At 40.0% G+C, this 20,665-nt stretch overlaps 1 protein-coding gene across 1 annotated transcript in view; it reads left to right on the forward strand.

Annotated features, from left to right (window-relative positions):
• The window catches only part of RNF38 (ring finger protein 38), a 197,048-nt gene that overhangs the window by 91,999 nt on the left and 84,384 nt on the right, over positions 1-20,665 (forward strand). Inside the window, exon 2 of the mRNA XM_074953573.1 lies at positions 10,490-10,560. Coding sequence (XP_074809674.1) covers positions 10,490-10,560 — 71 coding nt within the window. The remainder of the gene's footprint in view (positions 1-10,489; positions 10,561-20,665) is intronic.

Below are 20,665 nucleotides of genomic sequence, written 5' to 3' on the forward strand. Positions count from 1 at the left end.
TGCGAATCCAGAGTGCTGAAAAATGGAGTCAGGTCCCTCCAAAATCATGAAATTGGCTTAAAATAGTGAGATGTTTAAACAGTAATAAATGTTGGATCCTTTCCTTTGTCTTGTTTTGGAAACTTTAGTATTCATTCACATCATGATTTCAAGCTTTTCTCTCAAAGCATAAGGGCCAGAAACTTAATTTTTTTTTTTTTTTAAATGATAGCTGTGATTCTGAGGTGGTAAAATCACTCCGGAAGCTAGGTCTGTAAGAAAAACACCAGATTTTGCAAGGTGAGACAGTAAAATCACCAGCACAGAAGTAAGGATGGCCTGGTATGGTATTGCCACCCTTACTTCTGTGCTGCTGCCTGCGGAGCTGCGCCCTCAGTCAGCAGCCACCGCTCTCCGTGGTTGGCATCTCTGGACTCCTTGGGTGTGCTGACACAGCAGGTGGGCGCGAGTCTCCCAGCCTGGGTAGATGGACTCATGGTAACTCCACTAAAAATAGCAGTGTGGGTGTTGTGGCTTCTGTGGCAACTTAGGCTCTCAACCCCCTCAACCTCCTGAGTTTGAGCTCAGGTGGCTGGCCTGAGTCTGCCAGAGCCACCATGTCCACGCTGGTAATTGTAATGCGCTATCTCGAGCCCTGCTAGCATGAGTCTTTCTGTCCAGGCTGGGAGGCTTGCTCCCAGCTGCAGTGTAGACATACCCCTAAGGTCTATTACCTCAGGATCTACCAGGGCTACAAGTAAGTTCCGTGTGTCCCATTGGAAATTCCTGAATCTTCAGTTTTCTATGGCATGGCACCCATTTTTAGTCCTGATGTGTCGCAAGACATCTGATCGCAGACCTGTTACTGACCCAGGAACTCCCTGTTGTAGTTCATGGGCCTTGGGGCAGTCTAATTTGGGGGAGGAATTCATATTGGGAAGGAAAACAGGACATCTTCTCTGGCAGGCTGCTATTTTACATTATATGTGGTAGCTGTTTGCAGCTGCTCTGTGGCTCCATCTACCCTTAGAGCTGGGGTGTGATTCCCAGCTCAAATAGACATACTTGCACTTGTTCTCATTGAGCTAGTGCTCTAAAAACAGTAGTGTGGCCATGACGGTACGGATTAGCTGCCCCAAATAGAAATCCGCCTGGACCCTGCGGATGTACTTGGGTAAGCTAGCCTGTGCTGCTGCTCATTGCTGTCCGTGTCACGTTGTTTTTGGCATGCTAGCTCAACGAGAGCGAGTGCGAGTTTTGTGGTTTGTCTCTTGGTTAGAAGCAGATTTACCATAGAGGCTTATGACTAGATTGTTCTCTTCTTACTTTTCTCCTCTACTTTTACCCCACCTCCCCACCCCTTTGTGCTCTGAGCTATAAAAGCATCGGTTAAATAGTCAGTCTTTGTCACTGATATTAGGGATACTAGAATGTTGTTTTCAGTGCACCAGAGTTGTGTGGTTTATAGGAATTTTTCAAGTGCATTTGATCTCATCTGTAACTAACATGAAGTGCTATATATGTTCTGAGATTCACCAGAGCCAGTTTCTGAGGCACTAGGAAGTGGAAAATAGGAAAACGTGTGGGCCTTCTGCAGCAGTGATAATTGCTGGTCTTCTGTAGAATTCTACAGAGCTTGCTTTAGCTTTCATCATTCCATGACAACAGTATTGCTCCCTGGCTTCAGAATTTATTTAACCCTTCAAGTGTATTTGGATGAATCCCTCGGTCTCTGGATTCCTGTGATGCATGTGCAGCAAGCAAACAAGGATTTACGATGCCCCTGGCTAGTGCATTTTTGATGTTGATCTTGCATATGAGATTTCTGAAATGTTCCAGCAGTATCACAGTCCTCTACCCTGGAACTGTACCTGTGACTAACTGCTCTTAAATGAAATGCACCGGTAGGCCTGGTTCTTAACTGAACCAATTCACACCTTTTATTGTTTTTTTTTTGGTATTATTATTTTTGCTGGTTCCACCACAAATTATATCATTACATAATACATGGTAGTACAAAAGTGTGTGTGTGTGTGTGTAAATGGAATATCAAGAAAGCCAAGCTACTTAATGCCAAGTTTCCCGCAGCACTCTTAGCGCTGTCCGTTTGCACATATCCATTAATCAAAGAAAAAGGGGTAAACAGTGAAGTGGCAAAATTTGCAGACTACTAGTAGTTTGCAAAACTACTCAAGATAGTTAAGTCCAAAGCTGACTTTGAAGAGTTACAAAGTGATCTCACAAAACTGGGTGACAGGGCAACAAAATGGCAGATAAAATTCAATGTTGATAAATGCAAAGTAATGCACATTGGAAAACATAATCCCAACTATACATATAAAATGGTGGGGGTCTAAATTAGCTGTTACCATTCAAGAAAGAGACCTTGGAGTCATTGTGGATAGTTCTCTGAAAACATCCACTCAATGTGCAGCAGCAATCAAAAAAGCAAACAGAAAGTTTGGAATCATTTAAGAAAGGGATAGATAAGACCAAAAATATTGTATTGCCTCTATATAAATCCATGGTACACCCACATCTTGAATACTGCGTGCAGTATGTTGTTGCCCCATCTCAAAAAAGATATATTGGAATTGGAAAAGGTTCAGAAAAGGGCAACAAAAATGATTGGGGTATGAAATGGCTGCCATATGAGGAGAGATTAATAAAACTGGGACTTTTCAGCTTGGAAAAGAGACGACTAAGGGGGGATATGATAGAGGTCTATAAAATCATGACTGGTGTGGAGAAAGTAAATAAGGAAGTGTTATTTACTACTCCTCATGACACAAGAACTAGGAATCACCAAATGAAATTAATAGACAGAAGGTTTAAAACAAACAAAAGGAAGTACTTCACGCAACGCACTGTTGTGAAGGCCAAGACTACAACAGGGTTAAAAAAAGAACTAGATAAGGTCATGGAGGAAAGGTCCATCAATGGCTACTAGCCAGGATGGGCAGGGATGGTGTCCCTGTCCTCTGTTTGCCAGAAGCTGGGAATGGGCAACAGGGGATTGGTCACTTGATGATTCCCTGTTCTGTTCATTCCCTCTGGGGCACCTGGCATTGGCCCCTTTCGGAAAACAGGATAGTGGGCTATATGGACCTTTGGTCTGACCCAGTATGGCCGTTCTTATGAGGGTCTTTTGTTACATGATGATTCCATACTGGGCAGTATGGCACGTATATGTTTGGGCTGACTCTGTGATGGTACTTGTATGTCAATTTATGAAAATCTTTGAGAGGTTGGCTAGGAAGTTATCCGGGGGAAGGGTGTTGGGGGAGAGTAGAGTTCAGCCTGCCAAGCGATATTGTGTGTGACTGTGTATATGCATGCATATAAAATAGAAAATTTCTAAATAATTAAACACACAAACCTGGAGTAATCATACATACAATAAAAAGTTCATTTTAATATTTAAAAATATAATGGAAAAGGATACTCCATGCCTTAGACTTGACCAGGTAGGAACTTCTGTCAACTCAGTCTCTGAAAATAGTGGCTTGTGTAGTTATTTAAAAGAGTAAATGTAAATATGCTCATTAAGCTAGACTGTCAGATCTGGACATTGAAGTCTCCTAGCTATAGAACTGGAGTAGTATGGACAGCAGGAGGGCAAGCTTCACTGCCATTGTCACGTGCTGTGTATTCACCCTGACCTGCTTAGTCCGCATCTAACTGGCCTTGCCAACAAGGGTGCCAGGTGTTCTTGATGGGCTTTGCAGTGTGAGCACACATCCTCTAAGAACTAGAGTAAAACCACGAATTCACTTTATACCAGCTGCCAAACCACCCTTGGAGTGGTTGCCAGGCTAGGCTCGACAAGAACTATGAATAGGGCCCCACCAAATTCACCGCCGTGAAAAATGTGTCACGGACCATAAAATCTGGTCTTGTGTGTGCTTTTATCCTATACAGATTTCACAGGGGAAACCAGCATCACCCAGATTGGGGGTCCTGACCCCAGTGGGAGTTGCAGGGGGGGTCGCAAGGTTATTTTAGGGGAGGTCACAGTATTGACATCCTTACTTCTGCACTGCCTTCAGAGCAGGGCGTCCGCAAAGCAGCAGCTGTTGGCCAAGTGCCCAGCTCTGAAGGCACAGCAGTGTAGTAGTAAGGGTGACAATACCATGCCATGCCATCCTTTCTTCTGCGCTGCTGCTGGCGGCGGCTCTGCCTTCAGAGTTGGGATCCCGGCCAGCAGCCACCGCTCTCCACCAGCAGCACAGAAGTAAGAGTAGCGGTACCGCAACCCCCTCTACAATAACTTTGTGACTCCCTCACAATTCCTTTTTGGGTCAGTACCCCTACAATTACAACACCGTGACATTTTAGATTTAAATATCTGAAATCATTACATTTATTATTTTTAAAATCCTATGACTGTGAAATGGACCGTAAATTTGGTAGGGCCCTAACTATGAGCCTAAAGCTGGAAGGCTCTTTATGCCATTGTCAGTTCCCTGAGCGACCAGTTCCCCTGTAAATATGCACTAAAAACAACAAATATTACTTGATTTTATGTGTCACGTTCAGAATGTATGTGACAGTTCAATATGTGGAGGTGAATTTCTTGCCTTCTTAAGTAAGGCTGTACTCTTATTTCATCCATATCACCTAGACAGGCCAGAATATTATCAACAAGGAGTGTGAATTTAGGATCACTTCAAACCCTGCTTGTGAGCACAGTTGCTAATAGTCTTAAATAGGCTCTTGCAGCTGGGTCACGTTTTTAATTCGGATTCTGAGAACCAACTGCCCCTCCCCTCCCATCTCCAAAAGGTAACTGGTGCCAACTGTGTAAGCTCAAGTCAAAAAAAAGTACTGCTTTGACCCTTTTATCTGGGTTTAGTGGTTATTAAATTTATGTGCTGTTGAGTCTGTATGAAATAAATAATTTAGATATGGTAGAACTATCACTTTTTGCAGAATAACAAGGATCCAACAGATTTTTTTTGACACCCACCCCCCTTTTTTTTTTTAGTAAGTTTTTTGGGAGAGAAAATTGCAGGATTATTTAAAAACTTGACTACCATTCAACCTGTGAACAGTTCTCCCATCCTGGAACGTGTACATGTGTGTTTCAGTCTTGCAGGAAAATATTCCCTGGACCATGTGCACATTCCAACTTGTTGCAAGGGGGTGGGTGTGTGTAATGCTCAACAGGCCTTGCTAAATTTTTTTTATTTGAAAATTAAGAGATAACAATATTTTCAGGTGAGATCTTTGTAACTCACTCTGATGCTCAAGACACCTGAATAAAATAATATTCATTAGCAAAGTAAATTTTCATACCAACAAACTCAGGCCTTGATCCTGCAACTGGATTTGCTGAGGTATAAGAGGTTATGAGCTTGGTTCAAGAAGCCAAATCAGGGTCTTAATTTTCGCTTGAGTACAGGGCTGTCAAGCGATTAAAAAATAATAGAATACCATTTTTAAAAATATTTTGGATGTTTACTACATTTTCATATATATTAATTTAAATTACAACACAATACAAAGTTACATTGCTCACTTTATATTTATTTTTGATTACAAATATTTGCACTGTAAAAAACAAACTCCTATTTTTTTCAATTCATCTCACACAAGTATTGTAGTGCAATGTCTTTATAATGAAAGTTGAACTTACAAATGTAGAATTATGTACAAAAAAACCTGCAGTCAAAAATAAACAATGTAAAACTTTAGAGCCTACAAGTCCACTCAGTCCTCCTTGTTGGTCAGCCAATCACTCAGACGAACAAGGTTGGTTACAGTTTGCAGGAGATAATGTTGCCTGTTTCTTGTTTACAGTGTCACCTGAAAGTGAGAACAGGCATTCATGTGGCACTGTTGTAGCTGGCGTTGCAAGATATTTATGTGCCAGGTGCACTAAAGATTCACATGTCCTTTCATGCTTCAGCGACCATTCCAGAGGACATGCTTCCATGTTGATGGTGGGTTCTGCTTGATAACAATCCAAAGCAGTGCGGACTGATGCATGTTCATTTTCATCATCTGAGTCAGATGCCACCAGCAGAAGTTTGATTTTTCTTTTTTGGTGGTTCAGGTTCTATAGTTTCCGCATCAGAGTGTTGCTCTTTTAAGACTTCTAAAAGCATGCTCCACACCTCATTCCTCTCAGATTTTAGACAGCACTTCAGATTCTTAAACCTTGGGTTGAGTGCTGTGGCTATTTTTAGAAATCTCACCGTCTTTGCGTTTTGTCAAATCTGCTGTGAAAGTGTTCTTAAAATGAACATGTGCTGGGTCATCATCCGAGACTCCTATGACATGAAATATATGCAGAATGCGGGTAAAACAGTGCAAGAGACATTCCCCCAAGGAGTACAGTCACAAATTTAATTGACGCATTATTTTTTTAATGAGCATCAGCAGCATGGAAGCATGTCCTCTGGAATGGTGGCTGAAGCATGAAGGGGCATACGAATGTTTAGCATATCTGACACGTAAATACCTTGCAACGCCGGCTACAAAAGTGCCATGTGAATGCCTGTTCTCACTTTCAGGTGACATTGTAAATAAGAAGCAGGCAGCAGTATCTCCCATCAGTGTAAACAAACTTGTTGGTCTTAGCTATTGGCAGAATAAGAAATAGGACTTAGTGGACTTGTAGGCTCTAAAGTTTTACACTGCTTTGTTTTTGAGTGCAGTTATGTCACCAAAAAAAATTCTGCATTTGTAAGTTACACTTTCATGTTAAAGAGAGAGCACTTCAGTACTTGTATGAGGTAAATTGAAAAATACTATTTCCTTGGTTTATCATTTTTACAGTACATATATATGTATTAAAAAAATATTAAGTGAGCATTGTGCACTTTGTATTCTGTGTTGTAATAGAAATCAATATTGAAAATGTAGAAAAACATCCAAAAATATTTAATAAATTTCATTTGGTATTCTATTGTTATAAGTGTGATTCATCTCAATTAATTTTTTTAATCGCAATTAATTTTTTTGAGTTAATCGCGTGACTTGACTGCGATTAGTTGACAGCCCTACTTGAGTATAAAAATGAAAGCTAAGTAAATTGCCTTCTAGACTTAAGAACTGAGTACAGACCTGGAGCTTGCCTGCTTTACAGCACCTTTAAAAAAGATTTGTGTACATAATGCATTAAAATAATAATGCTTCTGTTCTACTGAGTGTATTTAAAGTTTACTGTATAGCTTTTGATAGACAGTGTTAACTTAAGAAATATGTCAAGTTTAAAAGAGAACATAAAAACACAAATGTGGAAAAGAGAAATTATAAGCCTATGACATTTTTGGACAAATGTTTAACAATACCTTTCAGAACACAGGCTACTTTATTTCTATAAATCAGGTGAGATGGGCATGTTAGCAGAATTTTCTTGGGGATGTAGTTTGGTTTCTTGCAAGAATGTTAGGTTTGGTTTGGTTTGGTTTTGTGGTGGTATAAGAACACTTGTTAGAAGAAAAAAGTGTTTTAGGTGGTGAGGAAACATACTTTGACGTTTGTCTAGATTAATTGAATTCAGCCAGCATGTGGAACTTTAATCTTCTGGACAGCAAAACTGGAAATTTTATGAAACTTGGAAATCCCCAGGCCAGTATTTGAATGCAGCCATGACATGAACTGTTTCCCAGTAGCTGTGGTAAACTCGGATAGTCTGAAAGTGGTGTGATTCAAGCCTAAAACGATGCAAATTGGTTGTGTTCCATCAATGAACAACATCCAGAGGCCAACTATTGGATAGGGCTCAACTGTTTTCACCCACTGTTAGGGTATTGGCTATATGATACCACGCTGCTTTTTCCATACTCTTTGCTAGATCGTAAGAAAAGAAGAATACGTAAAAACAGTAGAAAAGGAAACCTAAAAACCCCCAAGTTATTAAAATTCCTGTGGCATAATAGCAGTAGCAATTGCTGTGGAAATACAGACCATTCTATATTCTGGGTGCACAGCAGCATAAACTACAAGAACATACTCTGCTTTGTTTAAGAGTGTGGGTGAAGGAGTGGGAGAGGGGACTAACTCTTCTTCAGTCTGCTTTTTCCTCTTCATGGAAATTTCTTGTTTTTCTGAATGCAATGTGAAAACTCTCTTGAATGCAATTAAATACTGTATATGCTTAAGCAAAAGTAAGTAAAATAGTTACAGTAATGAAGAATGAAACACACAAAAATAAAAGATGGTTATTCTGAAAAAGTCGTGATAACGGGAGAGATGTTTAGAGAGGTCTTGCAGTAGCAGTCGCTTCTGGCTACCTTCCTGTATTCGCAAAAAGAAAAGGAGTACTTGTGGCACCTTAGAGACTAACCAGTTTATTTGAGCATGAGCTTTCATGCATCCAATGAAGTGAGCTGTAGCTCACGAAAGCTCATGCTCAAATAAATTGGTTAGTCTCTAAGGTGCCACAAGTACTCCTTTTCTTTTTGCAAATACAGACTAACACGGCTGCTACTCTGAAATCTGCTTCCTGTATTTGTTAAGCAGGCTTACAAGCTTTCAGAGGGGTCGTCTTATGGCTGGAGCAGAGTGTGGACTTCAAAGCTCTATTAAACACTGTGGTTGTGAAATGGCTTATAGCTTGGTGTAGTCTTTCAAAGTGGGAATCTGTGCACTGTCCTTCAAAACTACAGCAGGAAAAGAGGGAGGAGAGGGGCTGAAAGAAGTTCTGGTCAGAAGTTCTGCCCAGGAAGCAGAAAGACAGTAGCTTACAGATGAGATTTTTCCGTATTTTAATAACGTTTCTTGTTCCATGTTGGGAAGAGCAATTTTTGTCCATTGCTATATGACATGCAGGCTCAGTACATGTATTCATTTGCATGTTAGTTGATAACTGTTTCAGGCCTCTAATAATTCTGATTACGAGCTTGGGTTTTTGCCTACTTTGTTTCTAACATGACTCCGCAGTTCTTCAGACTGCAACTGCTAAAAAGTAAAAACCCAATCATCTGTGCCATCCCAATGTAGCTGAGAGTCCCAGTTTTCCAATGGTATAAACCCTGTGTATCTCAACACCAGCAGTTCCTGAAAACTGCTGCTAAAATCATGTTGGAATTGAAGATGACAGGAGGAAAAGTCAAGGCAGAAATCCGAATGGGATTATAAAGGCTGATGTGTCATGACCTATATGAAAAATAAAACACTTACCTGGACCAGAACAAATTATTTTGGGACTAGTAAACTTTGCCAAACGTTTATCCTAGGTCAGCGATCAAAAAGAAAATATTTTGGCACTGTAATATGGTATGTTCTGATAGAATAAAATCCTTTTACCTTAAATAAATAAATATCTGGGTAAGGCATACTAGAATGATGTCCCTCTAGGGATGGTATAGAAGAGAATGGAAGGGAAAGGGTTACTCCTTGGTTTGCTAAGCGGGTAACTGACAACCTTCATTTGTATTTGCAAAATGAATATGTGCTTGTGGGCTCGTGAGTTAGAGCAATTTTTAAAATAAAAGTGAATTCGCATGTTAGCCACTGTGTTGCATATTTTAATTTGACTTTGTTAAACTCCAAAAAATAAAAAGGGAACATCAGCAGAGTCTCTTCTCTCAATTTGCTAAGCCAGATTGCTTTAGTGGGGATATTACTGTGCCTTTTTCAGGGAGGAAACAAATGTATGAAATAAATAAGACTTTACAAAACGTAGCTTGCACTGTAAAAGGATTTAAGATTTTTTTTTGTGCACATAAATGAGTATTAGGGTGAACTCCAGTAGCTGCCATCCTTCTTATAAACAAGTCTTGTGGTCTTGCACTATCAAGTCCTTGCCAGGGTTGATCTGCCCATAGCCTGCCACATACAAGAATATGGGTAGGAAAGACTTGCACAAAGCTCTTGGCTGGGGGGCGGGAATTCCAACCTGAACAAGAATCAGAGTAGCAGCCATGTTAATCTGTATCCGTAAAAAGAAAAGGAGGACTTGTGGCACCTTAGAGACTAATGCTCTAATAAATTTGTTAGTCTCTAAGATGCCACAAGTACTCCTTTTCTTTTTACTGAACAAGAATGTTATCAACAAAATGATGATTCTCTCTGCCTCTTGGTCCTAGCTATTCTAAGTTGTTTGTCTTAGCAAAAGGAAGTATTCTATTTCTTCCCCGAAGGGTTAACTACCTATTGTGTTGTTAACTGGGTAACCTAGTAGAGGGGGGACACTACTGTAACACAGTGTGTGTAGCTGTTCTTGACTTATGTTTGTTGTGTGTATTTTGCTGCTTTATGGCATATGTTTGTTTTGGATTAATGAACAAGTACTAATTTTGTTCTGTTTAAATGTTTAAAAAAGTCTTGGAGAAGAGATTTCTGGCACATAGTGAAAAATGTCTCTGCTGCTTATCCCATCATCAGAATTAAATACAAGAACTGTCTGACATAGATGTTTGGCAACTAAATCTCTCTGCTGTGTGAAAAAAATTCTGGCTCCTACACTTGTCTGTATTTATTTTTAGTATTCCTAGGGATTGGGTTTCCAATTCTAATTATTTTTTTTTCCTGTCCCCCCTCCCCTTTTCTCTTGTAGGTAGTACTGGTGCTTCCTTCCAGTGCCAGTCAATCCATCAAGACCACATTTGTAATGATGACAGTGACAAGGTGAGATCTGTGTAAATTTCCCCTTTAGGGAAGGTGCATGTCATTCTTTTGCAGATTGCGTTGCTTTTATAGACTAATGGTGGTTTTCCAGAGCCAAAAGCTAACTTTATATGAAATACATGTTACAATCTGAAATAGCTCTGGTCTTTTAACAAAAATATATATTTCACTCAATATGATCTTTTAGTTGATTAAGGAGACGCTAGTCTTGTAATCTATTTTTTTCTGCTTCCATTCCCTCATTGTTCTCAATTTTTCTGGCTTACCACACTGACACCCACAGGTAATAATGGGTGGTGATTCCCCTATTGGCTTTGTTATATATAGCAATAATGTCTTATTACTGTCATTTTGTGACTTGTGAAGTTTGAGCTGGCTTAGCATGCTGAGAAGAATATTCTATGTGTGCTGTAGGTTTTCTCAACCTATCTCATGTGTTTTGGAGATAGGAATTTATTTTTTCACACTGCAGCTTCGAAATATCAATCTCTGCCTGGCAGTGTGCAAGTGTTTCCCTAACCTTTTGGCAAGAGAGAGTGTTCATGCACTAGCTCTAAGTTAATAAAGATGTTCACTGGTATTTTTTGTTAGAAATGTTCTGTGGGGGGTTGGATTAGTTATATAAATGACACAAATACAAAAAGAAAAACTTCAGATTGGATCATTCTCAAGTCAGATGGGGGGGCAGGGGGGTTCCTTAAAAATTTTAATGTCCCTTTCAAAGTAAATGAACTATGGACCACTACATAGTGCATGTAAGTGGTACTTTGTCATACTTGTAAATACTGTATATAAGCTCCTGTCTGGATAGGAGTGGGATGGGAGATGTATACCAAATTCAGAATTTAATTAAATACAGAATTTGGTAGGAACATCCCAAATCTAGACAGGCCTGTTTGCTCAGCTTCACAGTTTAAAGGATATTAGCTAATGTGGTGCTATTATGTACAAATGTAGACTCATAGCCTTCCTAGCAAGGGCACTTGCATACAAAGTCCTGTCTGTCTTGCTAGTTACATGTCCCTCTGTGTCATCTGAGTGCCTGAGTACTTGGGCCAATCTTTAGAGGTGTGGTACAGGTAAGCCTCTTCAGAATTATGCAAATATTGGACAAAAGTGCTCAGCAGAATATGCCAGGATTTTCTAAAGATTCCGTTTGGTTCTGCAGTCCTGCATTAAAGTCAAGTTAGCATGGTTATTTTCCCTGACTTCATTTTCAAAGTTTGTGAGCTCCCTTTAAAACTAAAAAAGAGACATTTTAGTCTAACAGCTTTACATTCTGTTGATATCTTGTCTCCTCCCCTTTGTTATAGATGGTTCTATCCTTCATGCTGCTGCTGGTCTATCTGTTCTCAATGGGAGTAGGAGAAGGAAGCATATAGAGCATTCCAGCTTAGCCTTCTGCAGCTGGTACATTTATTTGTTCTATATGGAATCTTTAATGTCCTCTTTGGACCAAGAGGAATTCACAGGGCTGGAGGGCATTTATAATGATGGAATGACAAAAGTGGTACATAGAGGATTCATACGAGGAGGGGGAAAGGGGCACTGTTGGAGATGTCTTTCAGTGTCCGATATGCAGCCAGTACTCACCAGTGGGTCTACTGGTGCTGTTTCTGTGGGCAGACAACTTAACAGTGGTTGTTTTAAATCTAATCGATCCTCTCATCTCCTTTAGTCTCGTAGCTCACTCTTACTTCTGGTGAATCTTGGCACCAAGAGGGTCTGTGGATGGGGAACAGACAGTGGTAATAAAGTTCCCTTTCTGTGCACCAATGTCTAGTGGCTAAGGTACAGAACACTTTCTTTACATTGCTTCATCCCTTCTGCTGCTGAAAGTGAGTCCCCCAGGAGTGACCGCCTCATGGGAGATAACCTAATCTGTAACAAGGAAATGGAGACCAAACTGAAGGATGAAAACACCCAGAGTAGTTAAAAATGTTCGACAGTTGTTTTAAATGCAGTTAGGTGTTTTGCTTTGAAGGTGCTTCGCAGCTGTTTAAATTGCAGCCGGGAAAGGTAGCCTGTTAGACTCAGAAAGGTTCATGACCATTTCCAAGTCACAGGATGTGATGCACCTCCACAGCATTCAGGGAAAACACAAAAATGTCCTGGCTCTGTTTGTCGGGTGGGGTGAGAAGGGGGAGGCTGGGGGGGGGGGGGGGAGAAAGTGGGAAACCATCCCTCCTCTGTGTATTGCTCCTATGCAAGATTAGACCTCATACCTGTAAAAGTTGAGTGGAGTAGATCTGATCCAAAGAGCATGATGAAGAGTGCCGTTTTGGAAGCACCAAGGAGAAATGTTTTCCTCCAAATGACAGTCTTATGCAGTGGTGTCTTTGATTGTTTCTCCCATTTCTAAGCGCTCACATGGAACCATCTGCCATGCACTTTGTGTTTAGAAACTGGTAATCATGTAGTAAAATGGCTGCTTGTTCAGGAAAATTGTGAACACCCTTGACAATGCACATCTGTGCCAATGTGTACTGCATCCACCTTTTTATTTTTACAGGGAGGATGAAGAGAAAGCACTGGTTCTCAGTTAATGGCATTGAGGAGTATGTGTTAAATTTACATCTTTCCTTTGTTAGAATCATTCACAGATTTTTTTTATGGACATAACCCCTATATGTGGTGCTTTTTTTTTTTTAAAGTTGGTTACATTATTACTTTATCCTTTTTTTTAATACATCCTCTAGCACAAATGCATGTGACAACTCAGGGATTTTTGGTTTGGGGGGATTTTTTTAATGTGTTAGATTCTGATCCAGAGCCGATGTGAATCAGTTTGAAAATAAGAGGTCTGATTGCACCATCATTCGGTGGGGGAACTCCAGTTAATAGTGATGGGAATATCTCTTCAATAAGGAATGCAGGATCTAGCCTTAATTTACAAGCAGAAATACTACTCATAGTAGACTGGATACAGAAAGTAGGTTTTTTTTTTTTAATAATATATAAAAAAGGATAGCCGTCCACATCTTCAGCTTCTGCTAACTAATGCACAGAAGTCTCAGTAAAGTCCTACACTGCCCAGTCTTGTGTGTGATCACATCACCAGTCAGTGCACTATATGAGAAACTTAAGGTATAGCAACTGACTGCCAGTTGTGTATGTGTATTTTGCAGTAGCTTCTCCACAAATCCTGGTATACATTTCTTGAAAAGCAGGTGATATAGGAAATGTTCTGTGCAACACACATTTAAATGAATGTTGCAAATTTAATGAAAACTATTCCCAGGCTTCCAATCCAATTATTTGATTTTTTGTTGACTTGGCTACATATGAATCTTGAATACATGTTCAGTCAGATCAGCAGGAAACCAAAGACTAGAATTTTTCAAGTGTGGCCTCACTGCATTTAAAAAATGAATAATTGGCTAGAGTGTTATTGGTAATATTAAGAATCTGTTTAACTTTACAGGTTCAGAAAGAAGCATTTTTGCCACTTCCGTTAAAATCTTTACTTGAATCTGTGATATACTATAATTTCCTTTTTATATGCAGTTTTAAAATGACTATTATGGAGACAAGTCTTAAAATAATTCCTGTTTTGGGGGTGGTTGGGGGAGTTGAAGTGTAATGTATAAATCAAAGGCCCATTTTTTCATGTTAGTAATGTCTTTGATTCTTAGAATGACTAGTCATTCATATTTAAACCGTTAATGTGCTGTTCATTTAAGAATGATTGGTGTGATTTTGGACTAAGACTGGAAGTGTCGTTACTAAAGAAACAGAATTCTGTAGTCTAAGTTGTTCTTCAATCAATTCATGTAGGGGAAAATATTTCAAAAAGGTCCCTTTATTACTAGAAACGCTGCTGGTTTTGTTTTAAAACCAAACAGTGATTTCCCCTTGAACACCAGAAAAATGTTCTTCACAGTGCATTTTCAACCATATTCAACTTGTTTATGGCTATGAAAGCTATTTGTTTTTTTTCTTCTTGCCCTTTATTCAAAAGGATGCACCCCAAGGTAAGATGAAGTGCGTGGTCTCCCTATTACAGACAGCTTATATTAGTGAAAGAACAGGACCAACCTGACTTGAGGTTACCTGTTTTTTTTCCTTGTCTTTGCAAGGGTTTCTGCTTTACAGCATGAAGCGTATCATAAAATGCAGCTTGTCATGATCATCCTGTGTTTACTTAGACAATGTAGCATCCAGTCTTCAGAAATCCACTGGGGCCTGGCAAGTTGAGAGAGGTTTAATTTGTATAACGATGTGGAAATATTTAGGTATTGGGCAATGATTGTTTATTTATTACATACATGTTTAATTCCTTACTATTCTTATTTGTAAACAAATCATCCTCCAAGCCTACAACTTGTAATGTACAAACTCTACTTCTGGGAAATCTCCTAAGAGACCTGACCCTTTTATCAATCCCCCACTTCCCATCCAAATAAAAACAGACTAACCAGGAATAGTGGGGGGAAAAAAAGAACTGTGAGAGTAATCTAATGCAGGGGTTCTCACAATAAAATTTTTGGTGGCCTCAGAGTGCGGCCACCAACTCTTGCTGGTGGCCGCTCTGACAATTTTTCTAAAATAGTTAATTAACTTTAGGAAAAACAAATAAATATGCACATATACATCTCCAAATCATTGTAATTTATTTATGTAGGGTTGGTTTTTTCTTTTGCAGACTCAGTAATAAAAACAATGTACAGTTTTTGCTTTTCTTTACTGGACCTAAACAGAATAGAAACACAATTTGCATGTTCTTGTCTTTTTTTCTTGTTTCTTTTTGATTGCTTTTTTTTTAATTGAAGATTTGCTAGCTACTAAGTCTGCTGTGAAAAGTGATATTAACAAACACACAAATGTCACTTTTCACAGCAGACTTACTCAGCCCTGGCAATTATGGGGACAAATTGAGCTCTGGATGGGGAGGTGGGTACGGAGGCAGCAGGAGCCAGGGGCAATGGGAGGGGTGGTGAGCTTGGGGAATGGAGCCCAAAGCCCCATGGCTGGAGCCTGCCACCCCAGGCTGAAGCCTGACCCCACAGCCCCTGGGAAGGTGGGGAACTCACTGGCTACCTGCTCCTCCAGGTTTTGTGTCTCCAGAGGGGCCACTGCTTTGCGCCCCCCCTCCCCCCACCAGTAACTACCCAGAAGGCTGTGGCCCCAAGAAAAGCCCCTGGTGGCCGCATTTGAGACATGCTGAGCTAGTGGGTCTGCCTGCATTACGGTCTGCAGAACCAGGCCCTAAATAAGGGACAGATCACATGCATGCATATGAAAATCCAACTGGAGAAATCTGGAAAGCAGCCTTCAGCATTTTCCCTATATTATTTGTTGGTGGGAGGAAAAGAAGTGTTTGGATAAGTTTGCTTTCCGACAGACACACACCCTCTTTCCACCCCACCTTCCCCTGGAGAATCCATAAAAGGCAGGGCATGCACACTCCTGGAGAATCCAGAAAATGTAGAGCAGTCTGTGTACTAGGCCCGGCAGCTGCCTTCACACCTGCTCTGGGACTTCTGTTCTCCCTGAAGCATTAGTAGAGACATGTTGCCTATGAGGTTTTCTCTCTGTCTAGTACTTCTCTAGGACCTTCTCCCATCCCTCAATCCTTCCTTTAGGGGGCATCCACAGCACAGAGAAAAACTGCACAAAAATTACTGCAACCTTGCACCACTGTATTGCCATTTTTGTGGCATGACCCCTCTGATGTCAGTTTGTCAGCAAGGGACCAAGCAGGAGCAAGAGACATGGCACCAACCCTTTCAGGCTCTGTGTCCATGCTCCCCAGAATCTTCCTGAAACTTGATGACGAGGATAGTAAGTCTTCCTTGCTGAGGAGCTGAAGGTCATCTCCATTCTTCTCAATGGCATGTTAACTCTGAAGTCCAGGGAGGGCAATTTAAATGTTAGCATTTACTATTTCATGCTGTTGGCAGTGTAGTTGTAGCTGTGTTTGGTCGCAGGATCCATGAGACAAGGCGGGTGAGGTAATTTCTTTTATTGGATGAGCTTCTATTGGTGGAAGAGACAGGCTTTCAAGCTTACACAGCGTTCCGTCACCCACCTTGTGTGTGTCTCTTTCCTATTCATTTTGTTAGAAATATCCAACCACTTTGGGATTGTCAGTAGTGTAGCTCTGCTCCCTCCTCAGATCTGACCCTTAATTGAGAGTATTTAAATGCTAATGTTAGGTAAGAGCTGTTCATATTTTTCTTTTTTTAAGAAACAAAAATCTGAATAACAATGCTGCTGGAAAACATTACTACAATATTAAGTCCCAAAAATGTGTAGATGGACAGTATAAAACTTAAGATGTCATAAGTAGTAATTCATCTGTTTTGAACATATGCAGTAGTTTCAATTTTTTGCCAGTTAAATGTTTACGTTAATGTATTACTGTTTTGTTGTAAAATACATACCATGAAAAATGCAGAAAGTGCTACAGTCAGGTTAGCAGTGGAACCTTAACTTTTGCCTTTCCTTACAAATGTGGCTTTGACGATCCAATTTTAATGTTGTATTAATGTAGTTTTGTGCATGTTAATATTTCCTAGTGCTTTATCTTGTATAGTTTTAAAGTATCCTCCGGAGTGGTGCTTCTGAAACTTTTTTGGAAACCTTTCCTATAGTTATATACATCTTACTATTGGAAGGGATTATCCTTGTGTCCAGTTAGTCACACTGAATTTTCCCTTCCTTGAGAACAGAATGAAATCCTGCTTTTTATACCCTCTCATACCACCTAATCAATTTCTCTCCCTCCTTGGTGCCTACATCCTTCAAATGTCTAAGATATTATGTCTCCCAAATGATACCTAATCTTTCAATCCATCTTCGAGTGAGTTCTCCAGACCTTAAATAACTGTTGTTGCTCTTCCCTGCACTTGCTTCAGTTTGTCTATCTTGTGGTACCGAGATGCTCAGAAGAGAGTGTTTTCTGGGGGCCATGTCTTCCTCGTTATGCATTTTAAAAAAGTGTGGAAATGGAGATTTCACCAGAAAAAGCTCTAAAGCGTCTAATCAAGAATATCCTCCATATTCTACCTTGGTGGAGCAAGGCCAGGGGTTAAGCTAACAGAGCTGTGCATAGCTCAGGCTTTAAAAAGCAGTTCAGGAATCCATTTCAGAATCCTAATTTATTAATGGACCTACTTACTTATCTGTAAAATAGGAATAATGACACTTACCCACTTTCTGTGAGGTGCACTGTGATCTACTGATGAAAAGCAATATATAAATTCTAAGTATTTTTATTTTCTGTCTAGTATTCCCCTTCCCCCAAATTATCATTGTAAAAGCTCTTCCTGTTCTACTTAACTCATCGTCTTATTTTTTTGCTCCTCTTATCTTTTTCCTGCAAGTCTTAATTGACTCTGTATTCTTGTTGGGTTTCCTTTTCCCTTTTCCCTTTCCTATGCAGGTCTGGCAGATAGTACTCTGCTCTTCATTTATTGATTTGACCCTCTTGCATGCTGTAGTGAACTATTGACTACTGTTGTCATTTTAATTTTGGATATCCTCCAGGGTTTTTTGTTTTTACTGGTTGCATGCAGATGTAAAAGCTGAGGAGTTTTAATGTTCACCTATTATCTGTGACCTGCGTTGGTTGTTGTATCAGTTGCTGGATGCTAACTTTGAACCCTCAACAGATGGGAACATAATGGTCTTCAGTAGGTGCTTGCTGCCTGGCAGTGTTTGCCTGAGAATCCTTCTCTGTCACCAGGTGATGATCCTGCTAGAAAATATTCTGTGTTTCATTGACCCACTGTTACAAGTGCTCCTCACCCTGTCTGAATATAAGGGAGATGGGAGTCGTTCAAGAGAAAGAGAAGACCTAGGTTGTGAGCTGAGAGGAACCTTGAGAGGAGCCAAGGATAGAGAAAAAGCTTGGGTTGTATTTTGAGTTGTTTCATTTTGAGTTCTTTTAATAAAACCAACCCCTAGGAGGATGATATGCATTATGAGGAAGACTTAAGTTTGGGTGAAACTTTAACAGAATTTCCTGACTTTTGGGTGATTGAAATAGCATTCTGTGTGTGTGTGTGTATCCAGAAGTCAGGAAATTCTGTTAGTTTCACCCAACCGTAACTCTCTCTATATTTATTTCTCATAAAAGACATGGAGGGAGTTAGTTGTTGTGCCAGACTCTCTGGAAGATGGAGATACGCAGTGTTGCATAGATATAGCTGTTTGAGAGTGATTTTTCGTTTACTAATTAGTTTCTGAAGCTCACTTCAGTTTACATATAAAGAGTTTTTACTGAAATAAAGTGGGGAAATAACTGACAATGCTGTTTGAGCCCAGTTCTATGGCCCAGTCCTGTGGATTTTGAGCACCCCAGGTCAGTGGATGCATGTAGTATGCAGGACTTTTCTTTAAAATTTTTTTTAAATGGATTTGAGGAAGAACAGACCAAGACTGATTTAGAAAAACCTGTAAAATAGTTTAGCTCCTACTAACTACCAGGATATTTTCCCCTCTACTACATCTATACTGATTTTTCTTGGAACTGCATGTGTAAGAACGTGGCAATCGAAGAGTAACATTTACCGATGTGAAAAGAAACCTTGAGGGAAGAAAAAACATTTGAGTGTCTTAAAAGAAATGATGGCAGACTGGGAAAATGAGATTGTCTATAACAGTAGCTTCTGGCACCTTATGTCTTCACTTGACTTATTAAGTGTTCTGACATTTCAGTACAGTGTAGAGCTGAACTATTACTGTCCCATAAAATGACTTGGGTCTGTAAATGAAAAGGCTGTTTTGTACATCTTTCTAAATTAAATGACTTACCTGTGTCAGAGGCAGGTTTCATTGCCTTGTGCTTTGAAAGATGAAGAAATTTTTTAAAATACTGTTTAGTAATGTTCCCCGGGAGTGGGAGGATTAGGAAATATTGTATATAGCTAGTGAAAATTACAGGGTTTTTTTACATTCGACTGAAGCACATTCAACGTTTGCTGTGTATTCTGTGTGAGAGGCAGGACGTGTATGTCTTGGTTTATTGATAGAAATAAACATCTTTGTATTGTTGTACAATGCTTTCCTGAATGGGAGCATAGCAAAAGCAATCTGTTAAGTCAATATTTCCCAAACTTTTGAAAGCTAAGCCATCTTTCAAGAAAGCATAACCATTCTCATCCCTCACATCTTACTTTATACATCATCTGCATCCTCCCAGCTAGTCCTTTAGGCCCCACAGTTTAGGGAACGCTGACTTAAATGCTCCCATGCATATGAAGAAGTGGGTTTTTTACCCACGAAAGCTTATGCCCAAATAAATCTGTTAGTCTTTAAGGTGCCACCGGACTCCTTGTTGTTTTTGTGGATACAGACTAACATGGCTACTCCTCTGATACTTAAATGCTCCCAGTTCTCATAGCTCATTGCTGCTGTGTTCTTCATACAGTGGCTTGACCTGGTAGTGACCATACTGTGAATCAAAATGATGTCATGCCAATGGACTGGAGGGGATGTCCCAACAAACCATCATGTGGAATACTGCACTGTGAGAAAGGGGAACAAGAAAAGAATGTGCTGCTGTGGAAACTTGGCAGTCTAGACCAACTTAGTTTCATGTCACTCTCCATTCGGTCAGCACAGTGAGATGTTGCGCTTTGGATACAATCAGGTGCCTATTGATTCAGTTCAAAACCCCACTAGTTGAGTCAGTAGAAGTTACCTCTTTATAAGACAATGCCAATTATCTTATGTAGCTCCCCTTCTTTCTTCAGGCAGCATTTTGAGATTTGATTTAAATCGGGGCTTTAATTTTGTTGTTTTAGGAATGGTCTCTGCTACTTTATTCTCCCCTCCCCAAAAAGTCCCACAGATACGTGGGGAGGAGAAACAAGAATTTTAATGTTTACACCTTAGCTCCCTCTTTTCCCTCACTTGCCTCCTTTTCCCCCTCAGGACGGTCAGTCGGGGAGGAGGCCAATATGCAAGATTGCTGTGGTTTGTAAATGTCAGAGTACTATAGAAGTTCAAAAAATGAAAAACCCCAATAAACACAGTAAGTTGGGAGAGGTGGGGAACACCATTAAATTGTCACAACCGTACTTGGAGGGAATAAGCAGTTTCTCTGCAATGTCAGATCAGTGCTTTGCCTTTCCTCGTGTCCACTGCGTAGTACAGC

Source organism: Natator depressus, chromosome 5 (assembly GCF_965152275.1).
Source record: "Natator depressus isolate rNatDep1 chromosome 5, rNatDep2.hap1, whole genome shotgun sequence".
In the NCBI taxonomy this organism is placed as follows: domain Eukaryota; kingdom Metazoa; phylum Chordata; order Testudines; family Cheloniidae; genus Natator; species Natator depressus.